Here is a 15200-nt window from a genome sequence, read left to right as displayed (position 1 = left end):
TGCGTCGGTGTTGTCTCTCGCAGGCGAAGGCGCGTTCTTGTCCCTTGCGCGCTGGTCGTTCAGCGTTCATCGCAGAAGCGGCTTTCCCGTAGTCAACGCGCGCCGTTCGCTCTGTCGCCACACGGCGAGCGCTGAGGCGGTGGCGCCCTCTCTTGCGTTCAAGCAAACTGACCGTCTCGACAGCAGACGACGATGCACGCCGCGGCAGTAGACGTCGATGCACAGTGCTCGCGGAAATGCCGAGACCCTAAGGTGCTTCTCCCGTAAAAAAATGTTAACGAAGCTTTGCACTAGTGGTGCCAAGGCTGAAGGAAGTGCGGAGCTGGGTAGCCTTCTTTGTTTCTCTTTGTTGTTCTCTTTCTTTCCTTCTCTTTTTCGTTCTTGTTTCCTTTCCAATTTCTTCTTTGTGTATTTCTTTTTATTTCTATTTATTTCTATTTTCGTTCCCATTTTTTTTTTCATTTCTTTCTCTCTCTTTCAATTTCTCGCTTGCCTCCTCTTTTTTCAATTTGTATACGTGGCTGTGCCTGCGCTCGAAGAACAAGAGGAAGAAGACTTCCACTTGGCGCGAGCACGCGCTCAGATGGCTATGCTATACGTGGTATTGCCTGCGTTACGCCAAGCTACGCCTACAGCATACGATCACAGCCTACGACAGCCCAGCTCCCTAATGTGCTCCGCACTTAAAGTGACCAAGGACGTGCTTCGTTCGCACGAGATATGTTTAAAGTGGTGCTGCAGCTAGCTTCCGAGTTATTGTAGAATCACTTAACTTTTCCAATCAACGAATCTCCTCCTGAAACTATATTACAAGTCCGCCATACCAGTGCAGTTACAGCCCTTTCAGTGTGCCGCCATGAGCGATGTGTAAGTTACACAGGGCAGGTTGCCAAGGGAAAGATGAGAGGCCCGAAAGTTCCGTGGTCGCGCGTTGCGAGAGTATTATGTCTTATTTTATGGTGATAGCAATTCTATGAACACTCTAGGCGAATTTTTCTGTCGCTGTCACCCTCACTGCCACGGTGAGGTTCCTTACAAAGTCCAAATTGAGAAGGACACCCAGCGCGCCGCATATTGTTTATGCCACTGAAAGCGTGCGAGCGCAGCCGATGATTGCTTCATGTGAACGGCGCCGGCCACCTCCGTCGCGCGATGGTGCATAGGAGGGTCCCGGAGGGGTCCCTCCCATGTACATTGGTAGGCGGGCGCAGTCGCTCGCGATGTCACGCGCCGTATCTTTACAGTGATCAGCAGACGGCTTATACCTTTGTACGCGTTATGTGGGCTTTGCAAAGTTTTTGTTGAAGCCACAGACAGCAATAAGGTCGCTTCGCTCGCTCCAGCTGCCATATTTTCTTACTCCAGAAATTACGTCAGGGGGAGGGGGGTTGATAATTAAGGAGTGAGGTGCCAGCTCACTCACTCGCACGACATTGCGATTTTAATCCATTCCCGTTCGGTTCGTATAACATTCCAATTTGCTACTATCGCATTCATTGCTTCGCCATTGCAGCGAAGCCGTGACTTTATTTCGACCGTAGCAGCTACTTGCTCGAGTTCAGACGTACGCGCGCCGAGACGTAGCGACACCCCGTGGGTGGCCTGCAAGACGCACACGGCGCTGTACGTGGCCTCCGGGATCGAACTCTAGCGCGTCTTTCATGAAATCAGCCAATACCTGTCGCACCAGCTCACTGCCATCCGCTGCTTAATTTGCCGAGGAAAAAGCAGTCGAGATAATGAAATTTGCTAAAAGCCAAACTGTACTCTCCAACACTACATAAGCATAAAAAAATCCGCCGATTGGTAGGTGCACCGTGAGCCAAATATGATTCCACTGCCAGATATGATAATATGATTCCACTGTTAATTGTCCGAAAATTCAGAATTACGAGTCAGAGACATCCAGGAATCGCCCCCTTCCAACTGCTTGCCATATTGGTGGCTGTTTCTCTTCATTTGTTGTGTTCTCTTATTTTTTTCTTCTTTTGCAAAGCGGTAAGATCTAGCCGGAAGCCACCCAAAAGTGCCAACCTCTCATATTTAACGAACTAAAAACTAAAACTAAAAAAAGAACTAAAATTTTAAATAATTTAGTTCTTTTGAAATCTAATTTTCAGTAAATATTTAAGGTACCATCCGACAATTAGAACGTTAAGCATAACGTAGCCAAAATATGTTTATTAATGTCAGTGTTGATAGGAATATCCTTGCACTATAAGGGGTTGGGGGCATGAACCGAACGCAGAGGAAAGAAACTGCACTAACAATGTTATGACCGCTGCTAAGATCGAGTAGGTTTGGAGGCTTTATTATTGGTGTGGCAAACTTATAAAACAGCGTTAGCAAACTCCCCAAGTTCAAAGGCAGCTGTATCTTTGAAAAGCGTGTACTGATCGAGCACAATCTCCATTGTCAGGCCAACAAAATGTGAGCGAATGACCTTCGCCCTGATGAAGGCTGATATTTTGCAACGGGGCAATCTTCATGAACCGCGCCTGTCCACTTTAGTTTTTAATGCGTGACGTGATGGAAGAGCACGTCATAAACAGCAATATTGCTGCCTTTTATAACTGAGAGTAGGTTAGCGCTCAGGGCCGGCACCCCCCTAATTGTCTAAAAGGGCCGCCGAATGTGTCCCATACCTATACTATTTGGACGTGTCCCGCAATTCATTATTGTGCAAACGTACGTCCAAATAGGTTTTTCAAGATAATGGCGCCATTTTAAGAACTGTTCATTTTCCCACCTTTGGTCCCCCGAAAAGCCAGAGACCGAAGACAGGCCGTTGTGTGAAGCATGTTCTCATTTCACTTGCATGCATCGCGAAGCGTGTGTTCTTTCGGACTCTACGAAAAACAAGAGGGGGGGGGGGCGCTGTGATGAATCTAGGCCCCCCTAATGGAGACCTTTGAGCACGCCTATGTAAATGAGGCACTGTTACGCTACTCAGCATTCCTCGTCTTGGCTCGCTTCCTCAGCTGTGCACATCTGGAAGCCAAAGCACCACTACGCAAAAGTAATAAGGCGATATTTTGCGTTTTGCAGAGCGTACTGAATGGTTCTGTTAGCTTCCTTTAAAAAATGACAAACATTATTTCAACCTCGCTTTCTAGTATTCCAGCATTACGTCAAGGAGCGAGGCGTGCAGTTAGCGGCGCCATCTCAGTGGTTCTTCGGCTCACAAGAAAGAGGTTGAACAACTTCAAAATTTTTAATGGCATTGAAATCACACCCAAGCGTTACTTCCATGGTATAACTTCCAAGGCTTGTGAAGCTAAAGGCACTCAGGACCAGAGAACAGTTTGTGATGTGGTCTAATGGGCTGCACTTTAATAAAAGATGTCACGGTTGTTCTTCCTATATGTTGTTCATGTCAGCACGTCTTGTATGACACGCAGTTCCCTAATCACGAGACATGGCAGCATAAAACAGCGTCTGCTGAAACATGCGAGTGCTTCTGAAGGAAGACATGTTTGCCTTCCCGTTTTATTGAGAAAAGGTCGTGGAAAAGTTGGCCTTATGAACTTCTAATGGATGTAGCTGCTGCTATCGAAAGTGACTAAATATCACCCAGAAGATGTAAAATTTCAGTGTTCTGTAGTTTTTTTTTCTCTTTGACATGGGCACCCATCTTTAAACCTGAATGTCTTATCCGAAGTTAGAAATTACGAAGGAAAAGAAAAAAAGCCCTCAGAATTAAATGGTCAAAATGTCCCTTCTATCGCAGTTAAAAGGGATGACAAATGTATGCCTGCAGACGGATGCGCCTAAACAATTCGGCGCTCCAAAAAAGCTTGCTCACGTTATGGAACGCCTAAATAATGCTTTCATATGTGTAGCTTACTAATTATATCCGCCTGTTTAGTTTGGAGCCAGTGTTACTAATCCGACAACTCCGGCTGCGCTGTAATGTGACCAAATATTCGCCGAGGGTTGGAAAGTAAAAAGACACCTAAATAAAAACACTCACGAAGTTCCTTATCCATTCACCTACGGCGACCAGAAGGTGCAAGCCATCCCGTGTGGTTTTGCCGGGAAATTTATAATAAACGAACGCCGCTTTTTTTGTCACCCAAAGAGGAAGTAAGGGCTCGCGGGGTCACGTGATAATTTTAGCCTTTTTTAAAAATTTTTTTACACATGCGAACGCGGCAGAGACAACGTGGACGCGCAGTACACGCCTCCGTGTGACATTTTCTGTACCCCACACGATACGACAAAACGTCGTATCGCATACACTCCTTTCGATCCATCTCCGATAGCAAATAACGACAAAGCTGCGTTGCTCTAAAATATATGAACGTTGCTACAATGATGCACTGTAAATCACTTTGCACACTTAAGGCAATCTAAAGCAAGAAAAACACCCTTTAGCCAAACGAGAACGGGCAAACATGGCTTGCGTAAGGTTCTATTGCTTTCCCAAAAAGCATTTCCTTTGGAGTAAGGAGAAATGTTCTGCCTAAAACACCCTTCAGGAACTAAGGGTGTTATCAGTTACGAAACACCTGTTGCCCGTACGACAGGAGTGGCAGTAAATACTTGGAACTCACTAATTAAGAAAGGGTGAACATTAGGCGAGTTTAGCATAACGGATCTGTCTGTTTTAGGGCTATCTGCAAGCCCAGCGTGAATTCACGCATATTCTGTGAATGTTTACTGTTTAATTATGCAGAACAGGCATATCCCCACAGGCACTGAACGGCGGCTCAAGATATCAAGGCTATAATATCAGACAGTAGGTGTGTGTGGTTGGGTAGCGCAAACCCTCTGTCCACTTAGTCATTTACAATGCTACCTTTGTGTGTACGGTTAGGTGCATATGCGCGGTATACTGTCCTTGAAGACTCGTTCTTCCTGACTGGTAGCTCTCATTTTAACGCTTTTCAGTAAAAGGGGTGTTAAGACGATTTGCTAAATGCCCATGACATGGGTGTTTTTATTCGTGAAAATGCCTCTTTTTCTAAGGTGTGGGGGTGTTAGACACGGTGAAACCCCCTTAATGGTGTGAAGTGGTTTACTGCGCGTCACCTTATAATCGATGACTTGCTGTACCTTTTGGTTTCCAAGGCAACATCGCACATGTAATTCGTTGCACCACAAACAAACCACATAAACTGAATGTCGTCCCAACTTGAGCCTCGCAAATTCCCATCGCGGGCCGTTTGCGGACCACAGCAAACACGAAATACACGCCAATACGACACGGCAACTCGTTTCCCGCCACTTTCTTGAAGACTCTGACACATTATCCTTACGCGTGCTGATGGTGTCGTTACTACAGAAACTTCAATGTCAGCATTTGTCATACCAGTGTTCAATAAAGAATATGTGCGCCGGCTGCGTAACCACTTGCCTTCAATAGCATTGGAGCTTACAGTCATTTTAGTAACCATCTGCTTCAAAAACCTGTCAAGGATGCTGAGAGAGTATGTCGCCATCACTGATTACTTGGCGGGCTTTTACGTGTACTGCAAAGCCTTGCTTTTCATTCGATAAATTGATCCTCCCAGGCTGACGTCATTCATCGCGGGCTGACCATGAATTGATCACGGGATGACGCCATTGATTGCGTCATGTTACAGTAAGGTCATGTAACTTTTGGTATGCCTGACTGCACACATGCACTCACTTGAGTATCACGTGACTTCTGAGCGAATAATATTGCTTACTTTTTTCATCATTCGTGTTGACGCCGACGCCGGCCTCGCGAAGTATCGTCAGGTCTCGCCGAATCTCGAAGACGCCGACGGTCAATTTTCGCGTTTCATGAGCCATGTAAGGCTTTAGCCTTATTAATATATTTCTGTGTAACACATACGTGCACGCGTTACTCATATGTATATGTGATCATTATACATACCATAGTATTCACGACTCACGAGGCACCAGAAGTGGCAAGCCAGGCGATAAATTATTGTAATTGCTGAGGTTTTACATGCCGACACCACGATATGATTATGAGGCATGCGTAGTAGGGGACTCCGGACTAATGTCGACCACCTGGAGCTCTTTCACGTGCACCTAATTTTAAATACACGGGCTGTTATAATCGTTAATTTTTAGCATTTCGCCCCATCAAATGCGGCTGCGGTGGCCAGGAATCGAACCCGCGCCCGGTTATGAATTAACGGAACATTAATATATATGTTTATTTGATGGAATTCGGCACTGTCAAAGAAGGGTATGGCAGATACGGATACGACCGCTGGTGCTGAAAACGCCAGCTTAGCAATCGTCTTCCTCGCTATAATTAGTATTGTACATTCATTCTTTCATAGGCAAGAATCAAGACGAAAGCCAACTAACAAGTCAGTACTCTTCCGCAGAGGTGCATCATGCGCATATATATCTATACATGTATTCAAGAAACTTATGTGCTGACGCATAATCTGTTCTTTTTTCCTCGAGACTTTGCTATGAAAAAATCAGCTCGATCTTTTGCAATGAAATCAAAACTCAGCACGACTTTGGCAGTAGCAAAGTTGACTGTGAACTTGAGGATCACAGACAGAAACTAAGCCATCCTAACCTCTTGCCCATGGACTTCCACTCTTTAGAGATGTGAGCGACGGTGATATTTGAATGCATAGCCCTTTTCAGAATAGCATAAACGCCACTCACTCACCGTGTCATGATGCATTGGAGTCCGATTTTAGCTCCGACTCCAACATACGCGACTCAAACTATAAAGGTTAAAAATGTGCACTTGCACAGAAGTAACGTTATTAGGTTAGAAGTCTTGCTGTGATACTGCATTACCGTGTTTCCAGGCGCATGGTTTGTCGGGAACCATCATGGCCACGTCACATTCGTAACCGAAATGCGAATTCTATTTTCAGAAGAGGCAGCGCCAGCTTGAGGTGGCTTCGGTAAAATACATTACAACAACAAAGCAAGTTTCTCGCTACATCCTCACTAGCAAATGTGATTATGTGTATTGCGTTGGAGAACTGTACTTGTTCACTACACATGTATGGTCATTCGAGGGAACGTTCAATAATGAAGACCAACAGAAAATGAAGCCAATGACGATACAGGGGACGTTAACTGTATTTTTAACTGTATTGTCGTAATGATGAAAATAAATGCGATGAAAGTAAAGTAGACGCAAAGACAGCTTGCCGCCGCCGAGTTGTGGCAAGGGACCGAAACTGCAGCCTTCGGATAACGCGCCCGATGCTCTAACCAACTGAGCTACGGCGGCGATCGTTCTCTCGCCCATTTTATCGAGTATTTATGTACAAGCAAACCTGGGAGTGTAAGTCAGCGCGCTCGCAGCCATAACGGCGAGTGTGGCGCACTCTTTTTTTGCCAGCTGGCTTCGCGTAGCACGTGATCTTTCAACGGGCGGAAAGCTGACCAATAAGCCTTCGTACAATATCTGAAGGCATCAAGACTGCCGGAACGAGACCCTGGCTATGAATATGGGGTGTGTCGTTCATGCTGATGACGAAAATGAGCCGTTATCTAGCAGGCAGCTGCCGAGATGGCTTGTCTTGTTCACGCCTGTACCAGCATGCCTTCCCTTGACCAATAAGAAACTAGATTATCTCTTAATTGCAACGCTGTCTGCTTATATGATGGTTAACCTTCGATCTCGGTTTTTTTTTGGCGCGGTACTAGCGCTTTTTTTCTATTTTGCTCGCGCAGATTCGTGCTTGTGTCGCTACTAATACGGGTGCTTCCCCAAACAAACCTCAGGTGTAACTCAGCGCTTATCTGTGCCGCCTCTATTTGTCCGTTCGTTTCTTTTCCGGCGCTCTAATATGTTGGCACGATTGCTGGCGGTTTTAGTAGAAATCGATATAGCGGCTAACGGAGGCGCTATCCTTCCAGCTTACTTTGACGTTAGCCTCAGTCACTTAAACGCAACAAATGCAGGCCCTGAAAAAAATAATGGCACGTACGCCAGTGGTATTGCGGAAGAGCAGCGCCAGCTAGCTTACATCGCGTTTTTTTTTTTTTCAGTTCTTTAATTTGCAATGAATTTGGATGCCGCGCAGGCATGACTGGGTGAAAATTGTTACTTGGTTTTCTCATAATCACGGGCAACCTGCAGGGCGTGTCCCCATGATCGCGGTGACTTCCTGTTATCGACTTCGAGGCACAGGCCGGAAATCCTCGCTTTAACAAGGAATTCCTTAAAACCACCTTTCTGCAGCTTGGAGACCACAGCACAAAGCTACTTTCACGTCGAGACGATGAACACATGGACGGACAATGTACTAGCCACGAAATTATTACGAATGCGACGCGTTGTAAATACCGGCGGTGCACGTACGCACAGGGGTATATTTCACAAGCAAAAATATATAAGATGCAGAAGTGTAAATCATGTTATCATGTGGCACACAAAATGTCTGCACCATAGAACTCTCCTCAAAACTCCTTTTACATTAGTACGACCAATTCACACGGCTCTGTGAAGCGACCAACCCCTTCATAAACGTTCATTTGAGCGTTCTCGATGTTATCATTTTTCAAAGGGTTCTACACCACTGGGGCGCGCAACTAGCCCGAAATCACACGTCTCCATTGAACGCTGCGGCGCGTCCACGGGAACCGAGGCGACAAATTGAGCTGAGCTTAGCGCGCACCGCGGGCTCGCGACAAGAATCGAGGAGGAAACGAGCGCGCGCAGAGGAGTGTCGCTGCTTTCATAAAACAAGGTTTTTTAGACCCAAGTAAAGACCCAAGGACTCGTAGCTGCCATCTAAAGTAAGAGAGACGAACTCATCTGACAGTCGCCGTTTTCAAGAAAAGTTGTCTCTCCCAATATCGCGACAGTACAGTGTATGCAAGAAGATAAATATTTAAATAAAGATGGGAGAAGCAGTTTTTTTAAACAGTACGCTATCAAATCAAAATGGCGGAGCATTTGCGGCAAAGGCACATCGATAGAACAAATGTTCTTGGTTTGAATTGTCGTGGGACGTGCTGCCGCTATTTCATTAGGTATGCTACAGTGAATTGTATGCGTATTGCATTCGATGAAGCAACACAGGTGTTGCATGTAGATGTGGCGGCAAGAAATATGCATCCTCGAATATTCGATCTGTAAATGACAATTTATTGCAAGTGCTAGTGCTCAGCTTGGGAAATGTACGGCTATATGCGAGGAACACTATGTCTGCTTTGTAATGTACGAGAGCCCATAGTCTTTTCCTTCCATTTTTCTGTGATCCTGTAAAGTGTACGACGCGAGCTATTTGGTAACGTTTCTAATAGTATTTTCGTGTAAACTGGTTTGGAGAGAGAATCGATTACTCCACTATTTGGTTCATCGTTCTCGAGTTTTGAATATTCGTATATCTTTCATGAAAACTGCGAATTCCTAACTCCAACTAAAACTGAAGATACACAAAGTGCTGAAAGTTCACAAGCAAGGTAAAACCGCCACCCGCGCGTTTGTAGGACGAAGCAACAAAGGAAATCCATGTGAATTTCCGTGTAGCGTGGTCGCCACAAAGCTACGAAACTATTGTGCATTGTAGCTGCGCGATCCTTGTTGCCCAAGTTACAGGCCTCTTCACGCTTGTAAATGCAGACATCTGAGGCTTCATAGACAAGAATATTATAGCAATATCCCTGTCAATGCACCTTAACTGGGCGTGTGCGAATATTCGAAATTTTCGAATATTCGTCGAATATTACATTTGAAATATTCGTATTCGAATCGAAAATCGTGTATTCGAAAAGTTTCGAATATTCGATAACTTCGAATATTCAAAAAAATCGAATATGCGATTCGATTATCATGCATAAAATAACTCGTCTTCCATGTTTCTGCTGCGTTGTATAGGTAAAAACGTTGCCGAGAGGAGCGATAAACATCGTAAGTACACGGAAGCACGATATGTGCCTGCGACGAGCGCCCCAATACGTATGATTTATTGCTGGTGCATCTCCGACGTGCAGCGCAGTTGGCGATCATGTAACCGTACATTTTCAATATTATGCGGCCGTAACGTGCCGCACTATCACTCGTTCACTATGCGGGACCACTTCTGAAGAAAGACAGTGACCGACGTGACTGATGGCGGACTGTAGGCACCTTCAGATACCCCAGTCTGGCAAAGCTTTGCCTCATGTACTTCCCTATACCAGCCACTTCTGTTCCAAGCGAGCGTGCCTTTTCAGTGGCGGGGGGGGGGGGGTTGTCTCTCTTACAAGGGAGCGCCTGCTGCCTGATCATGTGGAGCAACTCATATTTCTTCATGATAACATGTAGTCATTACTTTCATTGTGCCGAGATATTCGCTTGTGTTGTGATGTGCATTGTGCTAACCTGGACATTGTGTTCTGGAGATAGCAGTGTATGTTGTGTTGCCAGTCAGGCTGTTAATGTTTTTTTTTTTTTTCAAATAGCTACATGTTAAATAAAATATTGTTACTGTGGATGAACTTTTCCTTTGATATTCGATATTCGATTCGATATTCGAAGGCGGATATTCGTATTCGATTCGTATTCGAAAAAATTGATATTCGCACACACCTAACCTTAACCTTCTCTGCACTGGGAAGCGCTTATTAATATGTCGCAGTAATTGACACTAGAAGCCTGCCGCAAAAGTGGGAAGCGCTTATTAATATGTCGCAGTAATTGACACTAGAAGCCTGCCGCAAAAGAAAACCTGTAAAACCACACAGCGCGGATTTGATGACTTTTCTTAATTTGCCTCTCAAAGAACGCAGGTATATGTCGATAACAAGGGGCGAAAGGACCAATCTGCTTGCAATGAAACGGAATGATCCTGAAAAAAGATCCAAATTCATGTATATATGTATAGTTATTGCCCTATTAGTGATAATTATTTACAGGGTTGGGTCGCTCTTAAATTTTACTCGCTGCAGTTTGCATTTATAAATGTATTTCCTATCGCATTCTAAAATGTGACGCAGCCGATTGCAAATGATTGCCCCATTTCTGCGCTAGATGACGTGAGCTAAAATAGGATGCAGTGAAATAAGCTATACTGAAAAAAAAAAGATCTGACGTTTTCAGCAAAAGCTGAAGTGTACGCAAGAGGGCGCCGAGGACATTCGTGTACAACGTGTTACACGGCACTTCCTTGTTGTGCATCTTGCCAAGTTATACGCTTAAAAAAAGAAAGCAGGTGATTGAGAATAATATGTACTTTGAATAAGTACTTTGACTACGTATGATGCTGTCTACTGCAGAGTGGTAAGATGTCTTTCAATAAAGTGTGGCATTCGCAACATTCAAGCCCTGCTGACTTGTAAAACGTACTATAATCCCTAGTGAACCATTCAATAGTGATAAACAGGAGGAGAATGCAATGGTGTACGCGCTTTCTTGCAAAAAAGTTTCCGCAACGCAAATTCCTGCGACCTCCTTTGTATTTTAACACCTTCATGCACGTTGTATGGAAACGCATGGTGTCGGTAAGAGATTTCTAAAGATTCTTATAAGACACGCCTATACAGACACGCAAGCCCGTATCCAGGAATTTTTTCGGGAAGGGGGGGGGATGAGGGCTCACTTGCTGAAAACCTAGACTATTTGAGAAAAACACCTACTTCACCAAAATTCCGGTGTCGGTAAGAGATTTCTAAAGATTCTTATAAGACACGCCTATACAGACACGCAAGCCCGTATCCAGGAATTTTTTCGGGAAGGGGGGGGGGATGAGGGCTCACTTGCTGAAAACCTAGACTATTTGAGAAAAACACCTACTTCACCAAAATCGCCAGGGGGGGGCAGGACCCAAGCCCCCCCCTCCCCCCTGGCTACATGCCTGCACACACGTGTAGCTTCATGCAATGCAAACAAAAACGACGCAGTTCATTTTTGAGGCGTTTACGTTAGTTGCTGAATGAATGGCGGATAGCGCTGTTCACATAAATTCTGGCACTATACAAAGAGGCAAAAGTAAAACAAACTCATTCACGTTCACGTCAGAGCGTCTGCGGAGATTGAGTACATGCTAATTGTAGCAGCACTCAAACATGTCACCAGGTTTATATGCGTATTTGCCGTCAAGTTTAAATGTATTATCAATTCAATGTACTCCAACTGCACCTCGTATATTCTGCGTCACTCGCAGTTCTCTGCCTGGATTCGTCCTCAAATATTCGCCAGCTTTTAACTATTGTAAAACAAAGGTGCTGAAACGTAATAGCTTTCTCTACGTACAGAACACCGACTTCCTTAAAATTTCTCAATGAAGGCTGTAGTTTTTGTTAGACAGTGATCGGCATAGAAACCTGAAGCAGCACGACCAATTATTACCTTTTGTTATCCTGAAGATGGCGGCAATCTGAAAACTTCATGCCAACAACTCCGAACGAGAAATGTAATCCACCGAACGTTTCACTGTACCTCATTTACACGAAGTGCAAAGCATAATAAAGCTATAAGCTGCTATGTAACGCGTTTTGACAAAAGGTGCGCCAAGTGCCGCTTAGCCCTCAATCGATGGCAGAACCACAGTGCGAAGCCTGACTCACCGAAACGAAGAGCACGGCGACCGCTGCAGTATTAAATTTCATGCTGCCCTTGAAATCCGTTTCTTCCTAGTACAGGCAAAGCACGTTTTGCTCTCACTCTTCCAGTAGCTCGTATTGTGTATTCTTTTTTCTTCGCAGAAGCGTGCCCTTCAGTAGCTCGCGCACACCTTTTCTCAGCCGTGAAACACTTTCAAGGAGCTTTGACTCTGCGCGCGATGCAGGGAACCCCGCTCTCTGTCTTCATCGCTTTGCAGTCTTCGTAGCATCTGGGAGAAAAGGTGGGAGCCGTGCGACGAGCACATGCCCTCATGTGCGGGTTGTACGTCATCCGCTTGTGAGGTAAGCGATCGGCGAGCGACAACATGAAAACAAAAGGCGCCTCCGTCTGCGGATTCTCGGTTTCACGTCGTATCGCAAGCTTTCTTTACGTGCAGCTCCCGTAAGTGCACCGATGACGCGTTGCAACTAAACAAGTAAATGGTGTGAAGCGTGCAACGCTGCACGGCCTTACTACAATGTGAAGTCGGGGAGTCTCCGCAACACATTTACTTCTATTGTGCGTTGTTGCGCGGTTCTCGAACAACGATATGGGTACCAGCGAACAGACGTGCATAAGCAGAAATCGGACAGCTCAATGGCAATGGATTTCTAACTCTTTGAATATTCGTTCTATAAGCAGCCTCGCGAGAATATAAATCTACAAAGGAAACACACACACATTATTTATATAAACATATATATATATATATATATATATATATATATATATATATATATATATATATATATATATATATATATATTATATATATATATTATATATATATATATATATATATATATGTGTGTGTGTGTGTGTGTGTGTGTGTGTGTGTGTGTGTGTGTGTGTGTGTGTTTCCTTTGTAGTTTGAAGAAGCGCCTGACTCAGTTGCAACGTGTTATCGAGGCGCGTGTTATCAGTCCCAACGCGTCATCTCACCTCGGTGACTGGCCACTCACATCCAAAACACGCCGCACAGATGAAACACACTGTCGGCTATGTATCGGTCACACATACAGCACACATGCACACCTTTTGCCGCTGGTGACACGCCCAGGTGATAGAGTTGTGGAGAACCACTTACCGTGTTTCGCATCCTCATTCAGTGCAAAGAGTTAGAGGCTATCAGAAAGAAGCCCTTTTCATTACCCTGCTGACAGTAATTTCCACTGCATATTTCCATGTTCGTCTGTAGGGATCCGCTTTTTACATATGATTCATTGTCCGCGTTTTTACGACGTGCGTAATTTTCACGTGATAAACCCAGGCAATCCGCAACACGACCTCAGGTCGCTGCTGCAGTAGCTACATAAAAAAAGCACCTGCCTCAGGGTCCTTGGAGTCAAGGGCGTTGACGAGGCATTCGTGCTAGTGCCATATATCTCCACTATAGTTTTATCACCACGAGTAGAGCCACCCATTCCCGCTACACACATTACACGTCGACCCCATGATTTTAACACTTATATGATTTACCTGCTTAGCACGCGGAATTTTAGGCCCGTATTGGGCGCCAGGACATACCATGGCGCCACCATGCGGAGGCATCCCTGTGACGTGCAAGGTTGGATTGCTCCGCCAGCCCTCTCCCGCTCAGCCCGCAGCCGCTTTCACATCTGTTTTTTTATTATTGTTGTACTTTACTTCAAAGAAATCAGTAAAATACTGCTGCGGCTTCATCACTGACTGTACGAAATGCTAAATAACTGCTCAGAACAAAATGTTACGTCCTCATAATGCCTTAAACAGCGTCCTGACTGCCAGCGTCGTCTGCTATGGCCACCGATATGGAAACTACGGGCGCCGCGCACGCTGCTTTTGTAAAAGGTAACAAATCATTTTGCGTCGAATGGGCTTTAGCATGTACTTGTGGCAAATAAACATATTTTTGCTGCAAGAAATACGGGCAGCCGTGCAACTTCATTCGTTGTAGGTTTGCGTATAAAAATGGGCCGCGGATATTTTAAATGGCACTAAGTTGAGTTTCATTGGCACAGCAGACTTTCGGAATGACCTGTCTTACCGTGAGCAGCGGCTTCGTAAGCCGCAAGAATGAAGTACTGGTGGCACTGCCCAGATGTTCTTGCACAAAATTGACACAAGCATGCGCAAATTTACGTTCCTGTTTAGTACACATAGCCCTATGAAGCACGACGAAAACGGTTACTCCTCTTTGTGGGAAGCAATCCAATATGCTTAAGAGATTCATGCAGCCGCAACCCTTCTCATTTGATTGCAGACAAACGCACGAGAGCCATATGTACGCGCGCGCCTCATTCAGTGTTGTAGCCACGGTGTAAGATATATCGTGGTTGTAGCTAGATAACATGTCACATGAGTTTGTCTGCGGCACGACCTTAATATCTACCTGTTGCTTCCCGTTGCGCGTATTTTCTAAGGTTGTCACACGGTGCATTTTCGATCGCCACCAAGCCACTTCGGGATGAAAATTTTCGACGATTGACTCCGTTATCCAGCTTGCACAATGGGGCCAATCACGATCGAAAAATACGGTCCCGATCACGCTCGATTACGATAGCAAATGCACCGTGTGCCTGCCGGCCCTATTACTTGCGCACTTGAATGACCATGCTGCAAGGTGTAACTTACCCTGGTTTAAATTGCAATATTATGTTGCTATGAAAATGCCAGCGTCCAGCATTTATAAAGCTTCATTGATAAG

General features: G+C 45.1%; 1 protein-coding gene across 1 annotated transcript in view; it reads right to left on the bottom strand.

Annotated features, from left to right (window-relative positions):
- LOC119395814 (venom serine protease 34) overlaps positions 1 to 12736 on the bottom strand; it is an 88766-nt gene extending 76030 nt beyond the window's left edge. The window contains exon 1 of the mRNA XM_037662819.2: positions 12478 to 12736. Coding sequence (XP_037518747.1) covers positions 12478 to 12519 — 42 coding nt within the window. The 5' untranslated portion in view covers positions 12520 to 12736. The remainder of the gene's footprint in view (positions 1 to 12477) is intronic.
- Positions 12737 to 15200: the final 2464 nt, after the last annotated feature.

This window comes from Rhipicephalus sanguineus, chromosome 6 (assembly GCF_013339695.2).
Source record: "Rhipicephalus sanguineus isolate Rsan-2018 chromosome 6, BIME_Rsan_1.4, whole genome shotgun sequence".
NCBI lineage: Eukaryota > Metazoa > Arthropoda > Arachnida > Ixodida > Ixodidae > Rhipicephalus > Rhipicephalus sanguineus.
The sequence above is the reverse complement of the archived record's forward strand: the minus strand, read 5'-3'. Positions and strand labels throughout refer to the sequence as shown.